The sequence below is a fragment of the Melitaea cinxia genome, chromosome 2 (genome assembly GCF_905220565.1).
Source record: "Melitaea cinxia chromosome 2, ilMelCinx1.1, whole genome shotgun sequence".
NCBI classification, from domain to species: Eukaryota; Metazoa; Arthropoda; class Insecta; order Lepidoptera; family Nymphalidae; genus Melitaea; species Melitaea cinxia.
The window spans coordinates 18234124-18256094 of NC_059395.1; the positions used below are offsets into that span (position 1 = coordinate 18234124).

The 21971-nt window shown below is 36.0% G+C and overlaps 2 protein-coding genes across 2 annotated transcripts in view; both read left to right on the top strand.

Annotated features, from left to right (window-relative positions):
* LOC123666223 (neurogenic locus Notch protein) overlaps nucleotides 1–11394 on the top strand; it is a 131786-nt gene extending 120392 nt beyond the window's left edge. Inside the window, exons 22-33 of the mRNA XM_045600410.1 lie at nucleotides 167–2433; nucleotides 2606–2814; nucleotides 3411–3611; nucleotides 3852–4020; nucleotides 4345–4546; nucleotides 5231–5378; nucleotides 5872–5983; nucleotides 7046–7162; nucleotides 8154–8268; nucleotides 8698–8811; nucleotides 9958–10065; nucleotides 11204–11394. Coding sequence (XP_045456366.1) covers nucleotides 167–2433; nucleotides 2606–2814; nucleotides 3411–3611; nucleotides 3852–4020; nucleotides 4345–4546; nucleotides 5231–5378; nucleotides 5872–5983; nucleotides 7046–7162; nucleotides 8154–8268; nucleotides 8698–8811; nucleotides 9958–10065; nucleotides 11204–11394 — 3953 coding nt within the window. The remainder of the gene's footprint in view (nucleotides 1–166; nucleotides 2434–2605; nucleotides 2815–3410; nucleotides 3612–3851; nucleotides 4021–4344; nucleotides 4547–5230; nucleotides 5379–5871; nucleotides 5984–7045; nucleotides 7163–8153; nucleotides 8269–8697; nucleotides 8812–9957; nucleotides 10066–11203) is intronic.
* A 4584-nt stretch (nucleotides 11395–15978) lies between these two features.
* LOC123662403 (5-hydroxytryptamine receptor 1A-like) lies at nucleotides 15979–21945 on the top strand. The gene is made up of 6 exons (XM_045597248.1): nucleotides 15979–16153; nucleotides 16595–16862; nucleotides 17321–17462; nucleotides 18479–18555; nucleotides 20933–21036; nucleotides 21752–21945. The coding sequence occupies exons 1-6, from the start codon at nucleotides 15979–15981 to the stop codon at nucleotides 21943–21945; spliced, it is 960 nt and encodes a 319-aa protein (XP_045453204.1).
* Nucleotides 21946–21971: the final 26 nt, after the last annotated feature.

A 21971-nucleotide genomic window follows, 5' to 3' on the forward strand; every position in this document is an offset into this window, starting at 1 on the left:
GTGCGTAAACGGTATTTAGCTTTTACCTTCGTAAGTTGTGCGATAAAATACCATTATTTGTTGATGGACTTTTGCCGAACTTTTCGTCTCTTAAATGACGCGCGTAAGACGATGTTAAGCTTTTGCTTTCGTAACTTGTATGATGAATTACGCGTTTGTTTTCCAGGTGTCAAATTGAAGCAATTGTGTAATAACGGATCCTGTGAAGATATCGGCAACTCACACCGCTGCCACTGCCTCGACGGCTACACCGGCTCCTACTGTCAGAAGGAGATCAACGAGTGTGACTCCGCACCCTGCCAAAACGGAGCAGTATGCAAAGATCTAGTCGGAACGTATCAGTGTCAATGCGCTAAAGGATTCCAAGGACAAAACTGCGAGTTGAACGTAAACGATTGCCTGCCGAATCCGTGTCAGAACGGCGGAACATGTCACGATCTCATAAACAATTTCTCATGCTCATGCCCGTTCGGTACACTTGGAAAGATTTGCGAGATCAACGTTAACGATTGCAAACACGATGCTTGTCACAATAACGGTACCTGTATCGACAAAGTCGGCGGCTTTGAATGCAAATGTCCTCCTGGTTTCGTAGGACCCAGGTGCGAAGGTGATATCAACGAGTGCTTGTCGAACCCGTGTTCGAATCCTGGTACACAGGACTGCGTACAGTTAATCAATGATTACGATTGTAATTGTAAACCTGGGTACATGGGTAGACATTGCGACGCGAAGGTTAATTTCTGTGCGAACTCGCCCTGTCAAAACGGCGGTATTTGCACGGCGATCCAAGGTGGACATGAATGTTTGTGCAATGAAGGATTTTATGGAAAGAACTGTGAATACTCAGGCTATGCATGTGACTCAAATCCTTGCCAAAACGGCGGTTATTGTCAAACTTCTGAGATCGGTGACTATGTCTGCGATTGTCCGTCAGGATTATCTGGTACCAATTGTGAAATCGATTCGATGAATGAGTGTCTCAGTAATCCATGTAAACACCCCGAAGCACGTTGCATAGACAAACCAGGCGACTACCTTTGCTATTGTCCGAGACAATGGACCGGCAAAAACTGCGATATTCATGACCCTCACGCCAGAGGTGGGTACGGAAGTCCCATCTCTGGTCTGTACGGCAAAAACCCCGGACTGACAGCTTTAGAGTTAGATTTGGCATTCCAAAGAGAACAGTGTGTAAAGTTAGGTTGCAAAGAAAAACAAGGCGATCACCATTGCGATGACGAATGTAATACTTATGCGTGTGATTTCGACGGAAACGACTGTTCTCTTGGTATTAATCCTTGGGCAAACTGTACAGCCCCAATTAAGTGTTGGGAAGTCTTCATGAACGGCGAATGTAACGAAGTATGCAACACTCAAGCCTGCATGTTTGATGGAAGGGATTGCGAGAAATCGTTGCAGAAATGTAACCCAGTCTACGATGCATATTGTCAAAAGCACTACGCCAATGGACATTGTGATTACGGATGTAACAACGCAGAATGTAACTGGGACGGGCTTGATTGTGAAAATGAGCCGCCAGATCTAGCTGAAGGTGTTATGTCAGTTATTTTGCTTATGGATATGAGGACATTCAAAGAAAATTCTGTAGCTTTCTTGCGAGATCTCGGCCATCAGCTGCGAACTACGGTTTTGATAAAAAAGGATCACTTAGGTAATGATATGGTGATCCCTTGGAAAGGTACTGCAGACGTAGGTTTACAGGATACAGAATTTGGCAAGAAACACCATATAGTTTACACGGAAAGAGGACAATCCGGAGTTCAAGTTTATTTAGAGATTGACAACAGGAAGTGTACAACGACGTCCGGATCAGAGTGCTTCTTTTCGGCTCGTGAAGCTGCGGATTTCCTAGCAGCCACTGCAGCGAAGCATTCGTTATCACCAGACTTTCCTATTTACCAAGTTAAAGGAGTAAATCCTCCGGAAGAGCCACCTACTAATTTCAAATATGTTTTTATCGGAGTGATCTTAGTTTTATTAGCCGGCCTTTTAATTGGCGTACTCGTGACGGCCCAAAGGAAGCGAGCTGCGGGTATTACTTGGTTCCCTGAAGGATTTATTCGAAACAATTCTTCCACACACCGTCGCTCAAGACGAAGAGGCCCTGATGGACAGGAAATGAGAAATCTTAATAAGGGGTCTATGGGCTGTATCGACGTCGATATTAATAATGGTCATATGGGTCCTCCTCATTGGTCTGACGATGATGATGATGGTTCTGCGCCTCCAAGAGCTAAGAGACCCCGTGGTCCAGGAGATTCTAATGGAGTACCAGGTGGCTATGCGTCTGACCATACTGCGATCACTGATTACGAAGAAGCTAGTCACGAACCAAGAGTTTGGACGCAACAGCATTTGGATGCGGCGGATATCAGAGTACCACCTAGCATGATGACCCCGCCTGCTATCGTAAGTATTGCTTTAATGTTATATTATCAAAGTAGCAAAATTAAAAATTTCTGCAGATGACTACCTATACCCAATGACCATAAATTTTAAAATAAAATTACAATGAATAAATTAATAAATTTATTTTTATACAAAATAACTTGGAAAAGTAATAAAATATGATTTATTACAGCACGACGCTCAACTAGATGTGAACGCCAGAGGGCCTCTTGGCATGACACCGCTGATGGTGGCTGCTATTAGAGGCGGCGGCTTAGACACCGGATCTGACGTGGAAGATGAGCAGACAGCGCATATTATATCGGAGCTGGTGGCGCAGGGAGCACAACTCAACGCCGCCATGGACAAGACCGGGGAAACTAGCTTACATCTTGCCGCCAGGTAAATATTAACTAATAATATCTTATTTTTAATCAAGACGATTTCATGGCCTGAGAATATATTTAGAAACTTAAATTAATTCGATGGAAGATATTATCTTTTATAATTGTTGATAAAAACACGACGTTGTTTGAATTACAATTGCTGCTTTATTGTCTAAAAATTCAAACTGTATGCCAGTGCATAGATGTGTAGAGTTACTTAAGAACCAAATAAAGATAACCTAAGTTCATACACTTACATTGAAGATTGATCTCAAGGAAAAGTCTAAATTTAATCAAATTAACTTAGGTAACTAACTTTAACTAAGGTAGGGCACAGCAGGAATTTCCTACTCAAAATATGGAGCAGCCCGACTGGGGTAGTACCTCGACCTTACAGAAGATCACAGCTAAATAATACTGCTTTCAAGCAGTATTGTGTTCCTGTTGGTAAGTAAGGTGACCAGAGCAGAGGGGATTGGGTCGGCAACGCGCTTGCGATGCTTCTGGTGTTGCAGGTGTCTATAGGCTACGGTAATCGCTTACCATCAGGAGAGCCGTACGCTTGTTTGCCGAAGTGATATAAAAAAAAAAAACATTTTAAAATGTCAACAGATACGCGCGTGCCGACGCAGCCAAGCGCCTCCTAGATGCGGGCGCGGACGCCAACTCGCAAGACAATACGGGAAGAACGCCATTACATTCGGCCGTCGCAGCCGACGCGATGGGAGTCTTCCAGATCCTTCTACGGAACAGAGCTACCAACCTTAACGCTAGGATGCACGATGGTACCACTCCGCTCATATTAGCAGCAAGGTAATTATTATTTTCTTATGTTGGGTTGAATTTGTAATACAATTTTCCTCGTGTAGTCTTAAATTAATGTTCTCTCTTGTGCTTATTCACATCATTCAGTGTATAAAGTATTTATTTTTGCTTTGATAGTTCACACTCGCATCTTCATACTCTACTTCTAAAAACGGCACAGGCCATATTGTAATATATAATTATTGAATGTCCATTAGAAACGCATTCAATTTTTTTATTGCTCTTTAGGCTGGCTATTGAGGGCATGGTGGAAGATTTGATAAACGCAGACGCAGATATCAACGCAGCAGACAATAGCGGTAAGACCGCGCTACACTGGGCCGCGGCCGTCAACAATGTTGATGCAGTCAACGTATTGCTCGTTCACGGCGCCAACAGGGATGCACAGGATGACAAGGTATGTAACAGTCTATTTTGTTGGGAGTTCTACAATTGTTTCCTAATTTTTTTCCGATATTCATTTTTATATCTAGGTTTTCCCTTTTTTGTAATTGTTAAGAGCTCAGTTAAGTTTAAAAAGCACCCATTAATTAATACTGTATACAGTATGAGAATAATTATAAAAATATATCTTAGAAAGGCTAACTAATTTTATCGAGTTTTGGATAACTTCCCTTAGTCTTGCAGTTCAAACATAAAAAATAAATTTAAAACTTAAACAAGACATTTGATCTGTTTTTTTTTTTAACTCACTCATTACATATCTTTCTAACGTACTTAGGACGAAACGCCCCTATTCTTGGGTGCAAGAGAAGGCTCATATGGAGCTTGCAAGGCATTGCTAGACGCGATGGCGAATAGAGAGATAACGGACCACATGGACCGTCTGCCGCGCGACGTGGCTCAGGAGCGCATGCACGACGACATCGTTCGACTGCTGGACGAACATTGCCCGCGTCCTCCACAACACCACCATCTTATGAGTGAGTTCAATATATCCTTAATTCGCTTTTGTTAATGGGGAGACCAAAAATTCGTTATGGTAAGATTGCTATTAATAGGGAGACCAAAAATTCGTTATTGTAAGCTTATACCTAATTGAAAGGTAAGAAGTTTCTAGAAGATTGCTATTAATAGGGACACCAAAAATTCGTAAAATATACACACACTAATATCTACTGCATGTAAAGAGAAACTAATAAAATCTATTGTCTTAAGAGAGATGTGGAGAGTTTTAAAGTTTTTGAAGATAAAATGACGATAGATATAGTGGTAACAACAAAATGTATGACTTGATACGGCAGTAAAATTGATTTTCGTACCGGACATTTAACTATTATTAAAAGGATGATTCCACAATGTAATTCAAGACATTCGACTAATATTAAAATGTGTTTTTAAAAGTCAGCTTGAATGAAGTTAATTTGTTTTTATTTTATTTGAAAATTAGAAATTGGCATCGAGGATTAAGCAACCTACTTGAGATGCTCTAAACTTATAACGATAGACTGAAACAGTAATTTTGTCACATATACAACACTTTTAAATATTAACGATACTTGTATCAAGTTATTTTCTTAATCAGAAGAATATGTGTAGAACTTCTGTGTATTATTATTTATTCATGTATAGTTTATACAAATCCTGAGCTGCAGTCTGTCCCACAGCGTCTCCCACGCCGCACCCGCAGCTCATCAGCCAGCCGACGGTGATCACGGCCAGCAAGGGCAAGCCCAAGAAGCCCCGCGCAAAGCCCGGCCCCGACAGTCCGCAGGAGACCTACGAGACAAACATGCAGGCTTCGCAGATCAGACGGTATGGCTATTTATTCTTAACTTTATATACTGATTAAAGTAAATATTAGTATGTAAGTACAGAATGTATGTAAGTACAGAATTGGACGGCAACCACCACATTGCCAGCTGCCACCTAGTATCACAGGGAGTAAGCAGTGGCTGAAAAACAGCGCTGCTCAGGAGTTTGGTTCTGTGTCAGCTGAAATTGAGCCACTTTCTATTGCCCATTCACATTACTGTCAACATTATATTTTGTAAGTTTTAATGTGTTTGATGTATGTAATGTCACTTCTAATGTCACTTATGTAATATTATTTTAATCTGTATAACTATGGGCAACAATTTTATTTTATACGTTTTATATTTATTAAGTTTATAAAAGTTTGTATTTAATGATCAGAAAATTGATCGAACATTTGGCTGTCTGGATAAATTCCCAAATAGTCACAACTGCCTACAATAGTACACAATTAATTTCCACAATCTTACTAATTTGTTGTGATTGTGAACAGGAAACCAAGTGTAAAAAAGAACAATAAGAAAGTGGCGCAAGAAGTGCCACAGAGTGTGGAGAGCTTGGGATTCAGCCTCAGTCCCGTTGAATCACCGCTACAAAATTTACAGGTAACATTCTTATACATTTTCAACGACCATCGATTACGCTAAACGACAAAAATGCTCTTAAAATAAGAAAATTATATTTTCGAATTTTAAAATTTCCTCAAACATTGTGTCTATATGTGGAAAAGATTTAATTCGAATCATTTAAAAATGTTTCACTAGCTATTGAAATTGTATTAATACTTTTAGTATACGGTTTACATAACACAAATATATAACAAACATGATTTCTTTTTAAGTAACATATAATAACAGTAAAGTGATTCGATCGCTGTTCGATATAAATGCCAGTGTTCCAATTACTACGCTTCAGCCTGTAATATTCCACTGCTAGGCATAGGCCTCTTTCCACATGTAGGAGAAGTATAAGAGCTTAATCCACCACGCTGCTCTAATGCGGGTTGGAGGATATATTACATACTATGAGTACGATCGCTATCAGGTGTACACGATAACAACCGGGACCGATGGTGCTCTCCAAGGTACGATGGGGAGACCCACAAGGACTGCACAAACATCCAGACCACGGCAAACATCTGTTTGATCAATACAAATGTTTGTCATGTGCGGGATCGAATCCGCAACCGATCGAAATTCGACCCTAATTAATTTAAATTATAAGTTCTTCTTTTAATGAAACAACTTTTTTCGGATTTTATCGCGGTTTACGGTCAACCATGGTCACGGGGGGGTTGCTGTAAAGTATCCGAAACGTCGAGAATCAAAAGTTAATAATAAACCGCGATAAAATCCGAAAAAAGTTGTTTCCTTAAATGAGTAAAATTCGCGTCAACATTAGAAAACAATATATAAGTTCTTCTGTTGTCAAAGACTATACTTCTACAATAATAAACAAAAGAGCATATATGCCTGTGTGTGTCATATACATATTGGTGTGTGTAATGTTTTTTTTTATTGACTTCATGTATTTTTAATGCATAATTTTTAAAAAAATATTAGCATTCTGCACTGCTTCTCTATATAAACTCAAATTGTGCCAATTTTTGTAAAAAGTGGTGCAAAGTTTTAGCTTAACGTATTAATATATGGATAAACGTTGTGCAGGACCTGCCGTCCCCGTACGACGCGACGTCGCTGTACTCGAACGCGATGGCGCAGTACCCGCCCGTGGAGCAGTTCGTGCAGCACAAGCAGCCGCCCAGCTATGACGACTGCGTCAAGGTGTGTACACGTAGCGTCATACATTTGTACGAACACAACATACATATATTAACATACATTTTATAAAGTAACAGATAATATATTTGCTACACCACTAATAAAAATTTAATGTATCGAAATAAATTTGAAAAGAAAATTTAACGTCAAAAATTATAGAGTACTAGCTGACCCGGCGAACTTCGTATCGCCTAACACAAACTTTATCGTATGGTATTAAAGTTCAAATTGACTTTTAAGTATTATCACAAATCTTTTGTATAGGAGTATAGAAAAGTGTTGTTTTTAGACTTTTTCAGGAAGTTTAAATTTTTTTTTTTAGAATTTTTCTCTCCGTAAGAACCATCCTCGTACTTCAAGGAATATGTTAAAAAAAGAATTAGCGAAATCGGTTCAACCGTTCTCGAGTTTTGCGCTTAGCAACACATTTTGCGATTCATTTTTATATTTAGAGTATATATAAATAGCTTATACATATCTTATACATATCATAACATATAGTTTTTTGAAGTATAACTTCTTTACGCACGCTCGACTTGGGAAGTAAGCTGTTGAATGCGAGACGAGAGCGTTACGAAAAGTGTGATCGGGCGGGGCGATCGGAAATTGATATGGAGATATAAGTTAGTGAAGATAGAGAGAGAGTTACGTTTCGTATGTTACTGTAGGGGTAATTAAAGAAGTTTTACTTCAGTCGTGTGGTCTAAGGCGCATGCGATTTTTTTAACAAAATACGTATAAGTAGACAATGAAAAGAAATAATTGAAAAAAAAAATTCATACTCAGTTATATTCAAGGAATCTTATTCTTCAATTATTGAAACAGATGAATAGGATACAGTAGTACTACAGTTTCAATAAGGTATCGTCATGTTACTATCAGGTGGAAACAAATATATGGTACTGTCTACGATCCAATATAATCAAAGCTTTAATACAATACCGCTATCTCACTCTATCATACGCACGTGCTATATACCTGTCTCTGTCCTCAGACGGGCCAGGCGATGCAGTACGGCGGCGGGGCGCTGGGCTCCTCTCTGTCGCCGCCCTACTCCAACCACTCGCCCACTCACAGCAACCAGACGACGTCGCCGCATGCCTATATAGGTAACGTATACATTTTTTTAGTTAAAGAACTAATATGATTATATTATTATGAAGTATTTTGCTTCACGTATTTTTTGCTTAAAGGAAATACGAATTTAATGTGCTTGCTTTCATTAGAAGCCTTAGAAAAAATGACATTGAACATTTTATATGTAAACTGTCCCTTAAATATAAAAAAATACCATTTTTACTTTTAAAGTATTACCACAAACTCGATTGTTTTCATGCTATAGAGCATAGGTTAAAAAAAATTATAACATTATTTAAATTTTTATTTTTTTTTAAATTTTTAACCATACTAAGCACATAGCTGCTGCTAACTATCGACAACTAACTACACATATACTTGTGATTTGAACGTGTGTTGGAACTTGCTGATATAAGATGTTACTGTTTACTTGTTATTAATGACAATTTGCCTGGGTTTAGGCTCCCCGTCTCCGGGCAAGTCGCGGCCGTCGCTGCCGACGTCTCCGGCGCACATGGCGGCGCTCCGACACCACCACCTCGACGCTGTCGCCTACTCAGCGCTGTCGCACCTCAGTGAGTACCATTTGTATTATTTAAAAAGTTGTAACTAAGATTGGAGTCTGTTCTTTTTTTCAATTTATTTTTTTAATTTGTATTATTACTGCACATTAACACAAAACTATACGCAGTGACGTAACTGTACTAATGTAATCAGTGTGGGTTGGACTTCTGATTCCGTGTGGTTACATCGTACGAGAGAATTTTATGTTTTAAGAAAAAAAAATTTTTTTTTTTTCAATTTTTTGATGTATCTTGGGGTTCACCCATAGAATATCAGCGGGATTTTTACCGTTTTGGATGCCTTTCCCTTTCTTAACCTTAAATCACACCTTCGGTGACCTTCTAATAAAAATTACGGTACAAGAGCTTAGCTTAGGAGGCAACTATAAATTATTTCATGATAAAAAATAAAGCTAACTGGCACATTAAAGATTTGATTTTAGTTTATTTTAAAGATATGCAAAAAAAAATCGCACAGTTTATATAGAGGAGTGCAGAATGCTAATATTTTTTTTATAAATTATTTAAAAAAAAACTACTAACTTTTATAATTACAGATAGTGTAATCTTTAACACGGAACTTAATAATGTTCAAACTTATAATTTAAATAATTTATGTTCGAATTTCGAACACCGGGCGAGTACTGTTTACGACAAATCGACTGTTCCTACGTATAATATCGAAATTGAAAAAAGGCACTTTACATTTTTTACGCTGAATGATTTGTTAAGTATCGATATTGAGTATAGGCTCATGAAAAATGTGATTTTATGTGTATTTTATCCTTTTTTCTTTGAAAATATACATAAAAAGTAGAAGAAGAAGAAGAAGAAGAAATATACTTTATTATTATTATTATTATTAATATAATGCACAAAGGCGGTCTTATCGCTAGGTAAGCGATTTCGTCCAGACAACCTTGGGGTAGAGGAGTTTTAAAATAAAAAGAGTAGGGTTATCAAAAGGCAAAACAGAAAATTAAAAACAAATTAGATCCTTCAATCTAATAATACAATAATATATACATATATATATAAATAGATAGTTTTTTCATGTAATCAAAAAAATAGAAAATTTTCAGTTTCGATACTGTACGTAGGGACAGTCGAAATGTATGTAATGTGATATAAAAGTAACGAATGCCCCGTACTCGCCAGCGTCGAACGGGCCGCGCGACGCGCAGCTGCAGGCGGTGTACTCGCACGCGGCGGCGCTGGGGCAGGTGCACGGCGCGCAGCACCCCGCCATCACCAACCTCATGTCCGGTCAGTGCCCTGCCGCGCAGCTGCTGTACCGCTATCGCACCGGTGTCGTGCTGCTGGCATGCCGCTGCTGTGCCGATACCGTACCGATGCTGTGCTACCACTATACCATTACAGCTATTACAGTCGGATCGCTGCTGTGTCGGTACCGTGCTGCTATCATACCGCTACTGTACCGATACCGTACCGCGGCTGTGCGTCCACTATATCGCTAACAGCTATTACAGTCGGGTCGATGTTATGTCGATACCGTGCTGCTATCATACCGCTACTGTGCCGATACCGTACCGATGCTGTGCTACCACTATACCATTACAGCTATTACAGTCGGGTCGATGTTATATCGACCGTGCTGCTATCATACCGCTACTGTACCGCTACCGTGACGCTACTGTACCGGTACTGTTACCGTACAGAGCGCCTAGTGCGAGTTTTGTTTAATCCGCCTCGGAATAACGGGTGTAAATTTTAACTTCATTTTGTATAGGAAATTCGTAATTAGGAATGACGGAATAAGCATTACAATCTAGTTCTCGCGTTTGCCGCTAGATGACTCTGTATCTATTGTATCGTATTCTATTTTTTATCGTCTAGGCTGTACTGCTTAAATTCCCATACAATATAATCTTCACGTATAAACGCGTTTCTGTGAACAAAACTCGCACTGGGCACTCAGTTATCGTCTATCGAGCTGTGTTCTATTTTATATTCAACTCGGTCGGCACACAAGCGTACAGCTCACCTGATGGTAAGCGATTGCCGTAGGCTATAAATACTTTGAACACCAAAAGCATCGCAAGAGTTGCCAACCACACCCCGAATCCTCCTGGAGATCTTACTTGTTTTTGGATTATTTTTTATGAAAATAACTTTATGATTTGTTGAAGTTACGTTGTTTCTTATTAAATTTTGGTAAACCAGAAATTGACGTGTCTACGTACTTAACAATGATTTGCGTTATAAATTCGAAATGAAACAACTTTCCTATATACTAATTTATAGAGTTACGTAAACTAAAATTTAGGCTGACATACGCTATTATTGAATTAGTACAAAATTGACACATACATAACATTGGTATGTCAATACGATTGATAAAAAAATGTGATTATGAAATATTAATGGTAATGTTTTTTTCCAGGTCTATACGGCAGTTGGGGAATGGGAGATACTTTCCCGACCCCCTCCCCGGAATCTCCTGACCATTGGTCAACCCCCTCCCCCCAAACACCCCTCACGCAATCTCCTCACTCGGATTGGTCGGACCGCGCTGCGCTGTCGCCAAACGACATACCACAGACAAACAAAGGTGCGACCGAAGCCTATATATAGTTAAACGAGGTTCTATACATCGATTAATCGGTGTTGCCGTATGAAAATAATTGTTAATATGCCTTAGAGTTGTAACATCAAAAATTCTCATTTTTGTAACTCGACGCATTTTGTAAGTAACAACGTATAATTTTTTTTTTTAATTATTTCACGCACGGATTTTCAAATAAGAGATTAAAATTTTGTAACGATATTCCGCTCTTAAAGGCTTATTATGACGTAATCGGCACCTTGTAAATTATACTAACATTTAAATTAAGATAGTTTATTGAAATTTATAAGTTTGGAAATCTCAAGGTGCTAGAGTGCCGTAGAAGATAGACTGATTTGTATAGCCATGACATAGCATAGCTTTTGAACGTGACATCCCATGACACTTGATATTATACTCGTCATTAACGTGAAAATGAAAACGTGACTATATCTCGAATATAAAAATATTTAAAGTCGAACTAATGTAAGTTGGCTGAGCGCATTTGACATGACGTTTTAAAAATGTAAAGTCACATTTTATTATATTGTCTGTGAACTTCCACAGAATATTAACTGTTTTAAATATAAACGGATGCCGTGACCTAGTTGTTATTGTTAAATGTGTTTATTATTACTTGTTTTATATAAAACTGTGTTTTTTAAAATATTTAAATGGGAATTTTGCATCAACATATGAGATTGTTTTGCGTATTGACGTGAAAGGAAATTATTTATGTGTGATTCTTTAGCACGTAACATCTGTAATGTAATGTAGTGTATGTAGATTTTTTTTTAGTTTTAAGTAAATTTTATAGGTTTAGGTTAAAAAAAGTTGTAACTAAGATTGGAGCCTGTTCTTTATTTCAATTTATATTTTTAAAGTTTTAATTTTAAAAGCATCTAAACAGGCTTTAATCTTAGTGTAATGACGATAAATTAGTTTTCGTTTCTCCGCTTTTGAATCATTCCATAATTGCTTCCAATATGTTACTATGTGACGGTGACTTTATTTAAAATGTAATAATTGAAAAGACATTAAAAACTTGTTTGTATTTGTTTAAAGCTCTATTCATATTTTGACATTCCCGACTTTTACACTTAATAATATTTAGTTCCAATAGGCTACGTCATCTTCACATATCTATTCCAAAAGTACGAACTCGTACATTAAGATCTCATCATTCCAATGTTCGCTTTAAAAGAATTAAAAAAAATCTATTTGGGATCACATATGCTCAATTTTATTATTATCAATCATTCTCATTTATTTGTAATATATTATCTATAAGAAGATTTTTGTTAGCTAAGTTTTTAAAACTTCTGCCCACGTGTGAACGTCGCCTATCATTGTAAATAATTTAAAGGATAATATTTAATGAAACTCGAATCGTAAAATGATCTTCGTAGTTTTAATTTAAATTTAAGTTTTATGTATTTTTTTTTTCTCTGTGTCATTGTTATGTGCCAATGAGCCAAGCTTAAAACAATTCAAGATGAATCGATGACTTTTTGTTGTTTTTTTTTAATCATTGCTTAAAAAAATAGGTCCCATAAAAATCAACTTGAAATATAAAATATCAACAGATTAATTATTATAATAGTGATAATCGTGTATTACTAGTAGTAATAAGTAGGGTACGTAACAAATGAAACGCGTGCTTCCTTGTAATGCATTCTTATAGATTAAATATTGTAAGAGTTAAATTAAATATCGAGTGATAGAAAAATTCGTAAAGTACAAAACAAAATTTAAAGTAAATTTTCTAAATGAATTAAAAAATCTTTCGTCATTATTAAATACTTTTTTTTTCAAGTTAATGGTTCTTATTATTCTAAACGTGTATTATTTCAGTTTTGAACGTATAAATCAATCTTGGCACATTGTTAAAATCATAAATGCATGTAAAATAGGGCACAAAATATCATATTATGTCTCCTTGTGCCTTCAGACAATTAAGTATTGTAATAAACTATTAAGTAAAGTTTAAGTAAATTTTTAAGCTTAAGACGCCTGTAAATACGTTTTTATGATTATTTTTATCAAATGCATTTCACTGTAAGATTCTGAAATTTGTGGAGAATAACTTTTAAATATTTTCCCCTAACTGACAATAAAGGAATAAATTTTACATTCTTGTTTTTTTTTTTTATTCAAACATCGTTCGAAAAAGTTTCGTTTTTCCTATTGTGACTTGAAATATTAGGTGAACAGACTTGGACCAAATTTAACCCTTCTACCGCATACGAAATCATTTATTGTTCCTCAAGTTGGGTATTTTTTTTCTTGTATAAACTGAAAACTACCAAGTAAAGTATCTTTGAATCTTTCTTATTACTGGATTTTATTTATATACTAGCTGCTCGGACAGATTTCGTTCTGTTAAAAGTTTATGGGATTTTTTTTTCATTTAAAAAAAATTTTTAGTATTAAAGCCTTCCGTGGGCCTTAAGGAACATACAAAAAAAAATAGCCAAATTGGTTGAGCCGTTCTTGTTTGATTATTTTCTAATTTTGTTTTAAAAATATACGTTTTGAAGGATATTTTCCATAAAACAATACTTGGTTTCGTATGCATCTGAGAGTTTTTTTAATGGAACCAGCCTATTGCAGTCCACTGCTGGACATAGGCCTCCACAAGTTCGCGCCAAAAATGCGTGAACTCATGTGTTGCCCATAGTCACCACGCTGGGCAGGCGGGTTTGTGACCGCAGGGCTGGCTTTGTCGCACCTAAGACGCTCCTGCCCGTCTTCGGCCTGTGTGTTTCAAAGCCAGCGGTTAGATGGTTATCCCGCCATCGGTCGGCTTCTTCAGTTCCAAGGTGGTAGTGGAACCTTGTTATCCCTTAGTCGCCTATTACGACACCCACGGGAAGAGAGAGGGTGGCTATATTCTTGTATACTATGATTTCTTATACATTCGAACATTGTAGGAGATATGCAAGGCATCGTGTTTACTTGCCCTAATAATGGATCTGCCTCACTTTTATGCTACAAATAATCATGCCAATCATCTCGTCGGTGATGATTCTCAAAAGTGATGATGAATGCAGCTTGCGGATAGGCATGTACATTCTTAATTTTTTTTTTTTAATTTTCATTACCTGTCAAAAAATTTTTCAGCTGTCGTTTTTTTTTCGTCTCCAATAAAAGCCTACGGAATCAAAAAATCATTTTTATTTCGATTCATTCATAATATTCATGCAGTAAAGGCTTAAGTGATTTTAACTAAAAACACTGTTGATGAATCAACCATTTAGTTACTTGTATCCTCCGTATCTACCTACATACATTGGTACTTAGCCCTACCATATTTAATCTTATACGGATAATGTTCTACCAGTAACCTCAATTTTGTTTATCGGTTACTAAAATATTTTTGTCTGAGTTTACTGTACCTATTATATGTTTGGATTTAAAATCATATACCTATAAATCTTAACTTTTCAATTTTATAAGCTACTAATATTGCTGGGTATGGCAAGATATTTCTTAGGAGTCATCCTAGAATTATCTGAAGATGGTGGCTGACAATAATACAATTTATTATTTATAAAATTGCTAAAATAGCACGAATGATTTTGCTAACGCTACGTACGTATCGGGATGCGGTCGAGACCATTTCGATAGAATTTCGCAGACCATAGAAATGGTTGGTATTTTTGAAGAAATTTTCGCTACATCCTTGAACATTTAAGTATTATAAATAGATGTTAATCGTGTCCATATTACAAAGTATCTCTCATTCAAATCACCTGCTTTCGATTAAATTACGAGATATCATATTTAATAAAACTACCCTCAAATGTTCGAAAACAATTGTTCGCAGAACGCACAATATCAATAAGAAACTAAAAAATTCGACCGCAATAATGAATAATATCTCAAGAGACAAATAATGGTGTTATTTTTTCAAATACTGTGGTGTTTTGAAATAATTTCTTAAAGTTTTTAAACAGTGTTAAATAAAATTGCAAGTAAGTACCAATTCTAAGAATGTTGTTATCTTCAAAAGTTCTTCATTTTCATGTTATGCAAATACATTGGTATTTGTCTATTTTTAATAATTTATTATATGTAATGTTAAATGTATAGGCCTTTTTTCTTACTGAGTATTGAAGATCATGAAAATAATAATTTATATATGTTATATTATTATAAGAAATAAAGAAAATAATTATAAAGAATCTTTCATATGCTCTGTCGTTGGTTGGCGAGTATATTTGTTACTTTGTCAGAATTCTACGTATTCTAGTTTTTATGTAAAGAAAACGATTAGAATTGTTTCTTATAAATATATTTATTATGAGGAGTGATTACAATAATATCAGAGCTCTTATATCACCACGTTCACAAATAGGCCTTAGGAACGTTGTACTTACTTTATTATCTGTAATTGTTGTATGAAACAAACTTAAAAAGCATACCTTAATGCAATTCTATTCCATTATGGAATAGTTTCTAGAGAAGAAGAGATTAATAATGCAATAATACCTATAACATTTTCAAAAAAATTTTATCAACAAATCCAAAATCGAATCTACCACTAAACAGTGTGGTTACAGCCTCGTGGCGATACCAATACAGGATGGTGGGCAGCCGGTACCGTTATGATGATGATCAACATCGCCACCATACTCGGAAATACGGCGGTTATGTTGGCGTTATCCAGAGCAAGACGAGCGCCTTCACACTATCCCTTAGCGAGTTTGGTGTTGGCTGATTTGTTGGTTGGTTTATTGGTCCAACCATTGGCTGCTATGAGAGAATTGTTTGTGTTTAAATTGAGTAAGTATATATACTTTTATATACAACCAATTAGGTAATCTGTGGCTTCGGAGAGTTAAGTGAACTGTTTATCACTCTGAGTTAGAGTTGTTCTTTATATTTTCTTTTTGTTATAATTTATCTGCTATAATTGTATTCGATATGAAATGATATATATAAAGACATACTTTAATAAAAAAACTGCTATTTCATTAATTCAAAAATTATTGTCCTTGTACTAGAATTTTAAATAATCGTATAATTTTGGTAGTTACAAATATCCGAAATATTTCGTGCAATATCATTGACGAGCATTAATTTCTTTATGCAAATTATCGCAATTTTTTGCATAAATTTTTAAATGTTATGGATATTTACACTTTCAACAGAGCAAAAGATTTCCCTAAAGTTATGTTGGAAATTTTTCTATTTAAGAATGTGTCGATTTTTGAATATTTTCAGATCATACAATATGTTCGTGTTGGAGCACCATGGACGTATTATGTTGTACTGCGTCTATTCTGTCTCTCTGTGCCTTGGGATGGGAGCGATGGCATGGCATTACAGCACCACTATCGAGAGCACGCAGAGGAAGGAGAGCCAGAAGACTTGCGGTTCTAGTGTGGCCTGTGGCTACGTTAGTTGCTTTGCCTAACGCCTTCATACCCTCTCCGAGACATTTTCATCCAGGAGAATTGGAAAAAGCGTGCACTGTTAATATTAATACTGGGTTAGTTGTAGTTATTTATTAAATTATATGTTAAATTTGAATTTGTCGTGGTAAATAAGAAAGGCCCGGTTTTATTTAAGAAAAAGTTTAAACTTCACTTTCGTTTAACCATAGAGACAAATACCTTCTAACTGGTATAACTCCCGTCTTTTTCCCTTCCAAAGCGTGTGGCAAAGATCTTACGCTATTTGCACAAATTAGTGAAATTCAGCTGCATGGTTTAGAATTTGTCATGATTTTATTATTAATTATTTTTCAACCAACTTCCTGGCAAAAAGAAAGTCTATATTGTACGTACGTATACTCTACTTTTATTGAACTGCACAACAGTCTGTAGGTCAATATACGCTGAGTATTTGCTCATCGATATCTATCCATCTACGATAGTTAAGGGATCCAAACACAAGATTGGATTGTCCTTTATGGGAAAGTTAAAATAAGGCATAATTCTGTTTTAGATACGTTTTCTTCAGTATTACATTGTCGTTCTACTTACCTGCGTGCATACTGGTGACATTATATGGATTCATTTTGCGCGCACTTTCCGCTCCGCCGTCCATACGCGCACACCGCGGACGATCTCCTTACCATGAACCTCGGGTATGGGACACTAGCTTATTTTTATTTATTGCATATACCATGAAAAAAAAATCAAAACCCGCATTTTGAAGTTAGATAAGGTTAGGGTTATTTTTTTTTTTTTTTTGTAACGAAATTATGCCGATAAACGGTCAAATTTTGAGTTTATATAATTCGACGGTTCTTAATCTAAAGCCTTACCAAAAAATCTTTTTTCTCATTAAGACTAAAGAATTGGAAATGTAGAATTAAATCCACTGATCGCTATTAAATTATTTCTTATTTGTTCTTGAGTTGTACATGTTTTATTTTATGCCAGAGAATGAGATAAATTCTTAAAAAAATCTTGGAAATTGTTACTTCTTTATTTTCTGGTTAGTTTGCGTTCGACATCATTTTAACTCTAAACACCGTTGGGTAGGATTCTATGTGGTTTACAAAATATACCTAGTAGGTATAGCAATCAACAGCTATATGAGAATAATTGTGTTTGCAGGCAAACGAAGAAAAACCGACTTCATTTATATCGACAAGTAATACAACGTAGGTGGAAGAAAAAATAGTCAAGTAAATACGCATTATCAAAAATTACTCCAAAAGTTATAATCAGATCTCGATGAAATTTAAATATGACCACATGATAAGCATCGGCTTTCGATTAAATTAAAAATCATTAAAATCGGTACTCCCAGTAAAAAGTTATGCGGATTTTCAAGTTTTCCTCGATTTCTCTGGGATCCCATAATCAGATCCTGGTTTCTTTATTATGCTACCAAACTAGGGATATCTCCTTTCTAGCAAAAAAAGAATTATCAAAATCGGTCCATAAATGACGGAGTTATCCCCGAACATACATAATATATATATATACGGTCGAATTGAGTATCCTCCTCCTTTTTTTGAAGTCGGTTAAAAAAAGATTTTCAGTAGTTACTTAACTAATCAACAGTTTTAATAGATAGTTCGTATATTATTATTTAACAAGTAATGCATTTATGGTATAAAATTCATATTTAAATAAATACATCTTTTTTCAGGGCCATGATTTAAATAATCTACTAAACAATAACGCGTTACAAAAATCTGAAATAACCTCTGCAAATAATCATAATGTGTAAGTATGTTTTTTACTTTTGCATTAAAACTTACATATAAGTGTGAAGCGTTTATTTCTTTATTCATTTATTTATATATTATATCTCGCTTCTCTCGCTTCAGCCTGAAATATCCCACTACTGGGCATAGGCCTCTTTCCCTTTCATGTAGGAGAAGGATCAGAGCTTAATCCACCACGCTGCTCCAATGCGGGTTGGCGGATATATTCCCTATTATGTGTAACGATCGCTATCAGGTGTAACATGATAACAACCGGGACCGACGGCTTAACGTGCTCTCCGAGATACGGTGGGGAGACCCACAAGGACTGCACAAACACTCAGACCACGGCAAACACCTATATGGCTAACACAAATGTTTGTCATGTGCGGGGATCGAACCCGCAACAGGTACAATCCATAGCTGTAACCGTTGCGCCAACGCGGCGTCTATATAGTCATAAAAATTAAAAAGCCTACATATTTTTTTACTGACTTTAAAAGGAGGAGAAGTTTTTCATTTTTTCTTTTTACTGGGTGTACCGATTTTGATAATTATTTTTGAAGTAGAACTTCTTTACGCACGCTTAGCCTGGGAAATAAGCTGGCGAATGCGTGAGGAGAGCGCTAGGAAAAGTGTGATCGGGCGAGGCGAACGGAAGTTAAGAGGAAGATATAAGTTAGTGAAGATAGAAAGAGAGAGAGTTATGTTTCGTAAGTTTTACTTCAGTCGTGTGGTCTAAAGCACACCGTTTTTGTTTTGTTTGATTTTTGTAGTTTCATTTGAATTTGAGCGAGATTTGAAAAGTTTATGAGTAATCCTTTAATAATGTGTTTTGTATTATACTTGTCACCACAAAGTTATATCATTTTATTTTGAGAACATACAATTAATTTGTTGCAGGGTACAGTCTCCAAAAGGCCATTTAAATGTTCCTAATAGTCATAACAGGGGATGTACTGCTCCATCCACAGGCAAATGTAGCAGCCAGTAAGTTAAACAAACAATTTTTTACTATCAAACTATACTAGACATTCCAGTCTGCTTTTTTTTTGATTATAGTATGCTTATTTGAGTATGTGATAATTTTCATATACATTTCAAGTAAGCGACATAATGCGGCGCGATGAAATGTATTGTGATTTGATGAGACACTAAAGAATGGTTTCATGATTATTTGACACTTGTGTCACGTTGTCGCATTCGTCACAGATGTACGACGAGTCAGAATAACTTGGACTTATCTACTTTCATACGCTAACACCCTTGATTCATTTGTTGTTATAGAACAAGTCAGACAGCAAAGAACATACTTTACTTTTATCAGATGAACAAAATGTATGCAATAGAGCTGATTAATGTGTACAGTGAATGTATACATACATACATATAAATATCAGTTAATTTAGTTCGACGGCCAATTCTCAGATATCCGTTATCCAAAGCCTAACTAGTGTTCATAAAAAGGAAGGACCTAACCTAACCTAACTGACTAGTGTTTTAGTTAAGCTAAGTTTGATTATTAATATTATCTCAACTTTACAATTTATATAAATTTGATTGATGACCTTTTTAAATGAATTTTATTATTAACAAGTAGTATCTTTACTTTTAATTTTTTATGCGAAGTAATTTTAATTATACTTGCTACACGGCATTAATATATTGTGGAATGTGTGTACCCCGTGATGGGATACATATTAGATAATAATGTAATAGTGAATTATATATAATGTTCCATATGTATTTTGTGGATGTACCTATAAAATAAAATAAATAAATAGATAAATAAATAATTATGTAGTGAAATTTAAGTAAATAACAGAAATAGATAACTTACAAATAGATAAACAAATAATAACTATATAAAAAATAATATATATAAATATATATAAGAAAAAAAAAAAAAAAAAAAACCTTACTAACAGTAACATAGGTTAAGTGTAAATTGTAAGTAGAACATAAGTGTACATATATGGTAACTAGGAAATAAGTGTACATATACGATAACTAGGCAAATAAGTGTAAATATAGACATAGATAAGAAAAATAATAATGTTAGAAATTAGAAAGCAATTATGTGTATACTTCTGCATAAACAGTATTTAGTAAGGATAAAAAAAAAAAAAAAAAAAAAACCGTCAGCGTCGGACCACGTCCTAGTTTTACTAGGCAGTCACGGGACTGTCGATCTGTAGTATAATAAGTAGAAAAATCGCCTGTAGTATTATAATGCATGCATGATAAACAAAGGCACGGGCATTTTGAGCCTGTGGATCAAAATTTATAAAAAAAAAAAAAAAAAAAACTGACTAGTGTTCCTATAAACGCAAAACTGTCTGAACATTTTAATATAATAACTCATGTCGCCCAAAACCATTCATTTATGTTTTCAGTGCAAACTTTATTCTTCGTCAACGTCGCGCTACTCGCACAATAGTGATGCTAATGGCTCTCTTCCTTATTTGTTGGACACCGTACTTCATCATTCTACCATTGGGTAAAACTATTTTATCTTCAATTTAATTTAGTCTTTGATCGCTCTAAATAGAAAGCTTCAGTCTTTGATCGCCTTAAACAGAACGCTAGATGACATTTTTTTTAAATATGTAGTAACTGTTACAAAGTACTGTACTGTGACTAAGGGATAGCACAGTTCCGCTACCACCTTGGAACTTAAAAAGCCGACCGGTGGCTGGATAACCATCTAACTGCTGGCTTTGAAATACACAGGCCGAAGACGGGCAGCAGCGTCTTCGGTGCGACAAAGCCAGTACTGCGGTCACCAACCCGCATGCCCAGCGTGGTGACTATGGGCAAAACACATGAGTTCACGTTATTTTTGGCGTAAACTTGTGGAGGCCTATGTCCAGCAGTGGACTGTATAGGCTGTAATTATGAACTGTTACAACGTATGTAGAAATGCAATACCAATTACAGCCTTAAAATTTTAAATGGAAATCGTACTTAAGGTTTTCACTTTATCTAAGCAAAAAATTAGTTGTCTGTAATGTTGAAAAAGATAGTTTAACGTGACAATGTCATAACAAAATACGTAGGTCAATCGAGTGGAAAGAAGATAGATGCGGCGCAAGCGTATAATGAGCGTAACGGGACAATGAGTCATCCTTGTTCGTGCATGCTGCCACGGTTCATTGATTTATTAGACGTTGTCACATCAAAAACCACAGAAAAAATATTAATTATAATTCTAGATTCCCTCTACGACTGCGTGTGGGAGGTCACCTGGCAGTGGTGCACGTGGCTAGGCTACATGAACTCCGTTCTCAACCCGCTGGTATACGCTGCTGCTTCGCCCAGTGTGAGACGTGCCCTACATTCATCGCTCACTAGTTCTAGTTCGAGAAACGTCGACGTGCCTTTGACGCCACGAGTGAGGAGAAGTTAAAGGAGTTTTTGTAAGTTGTTATTAAG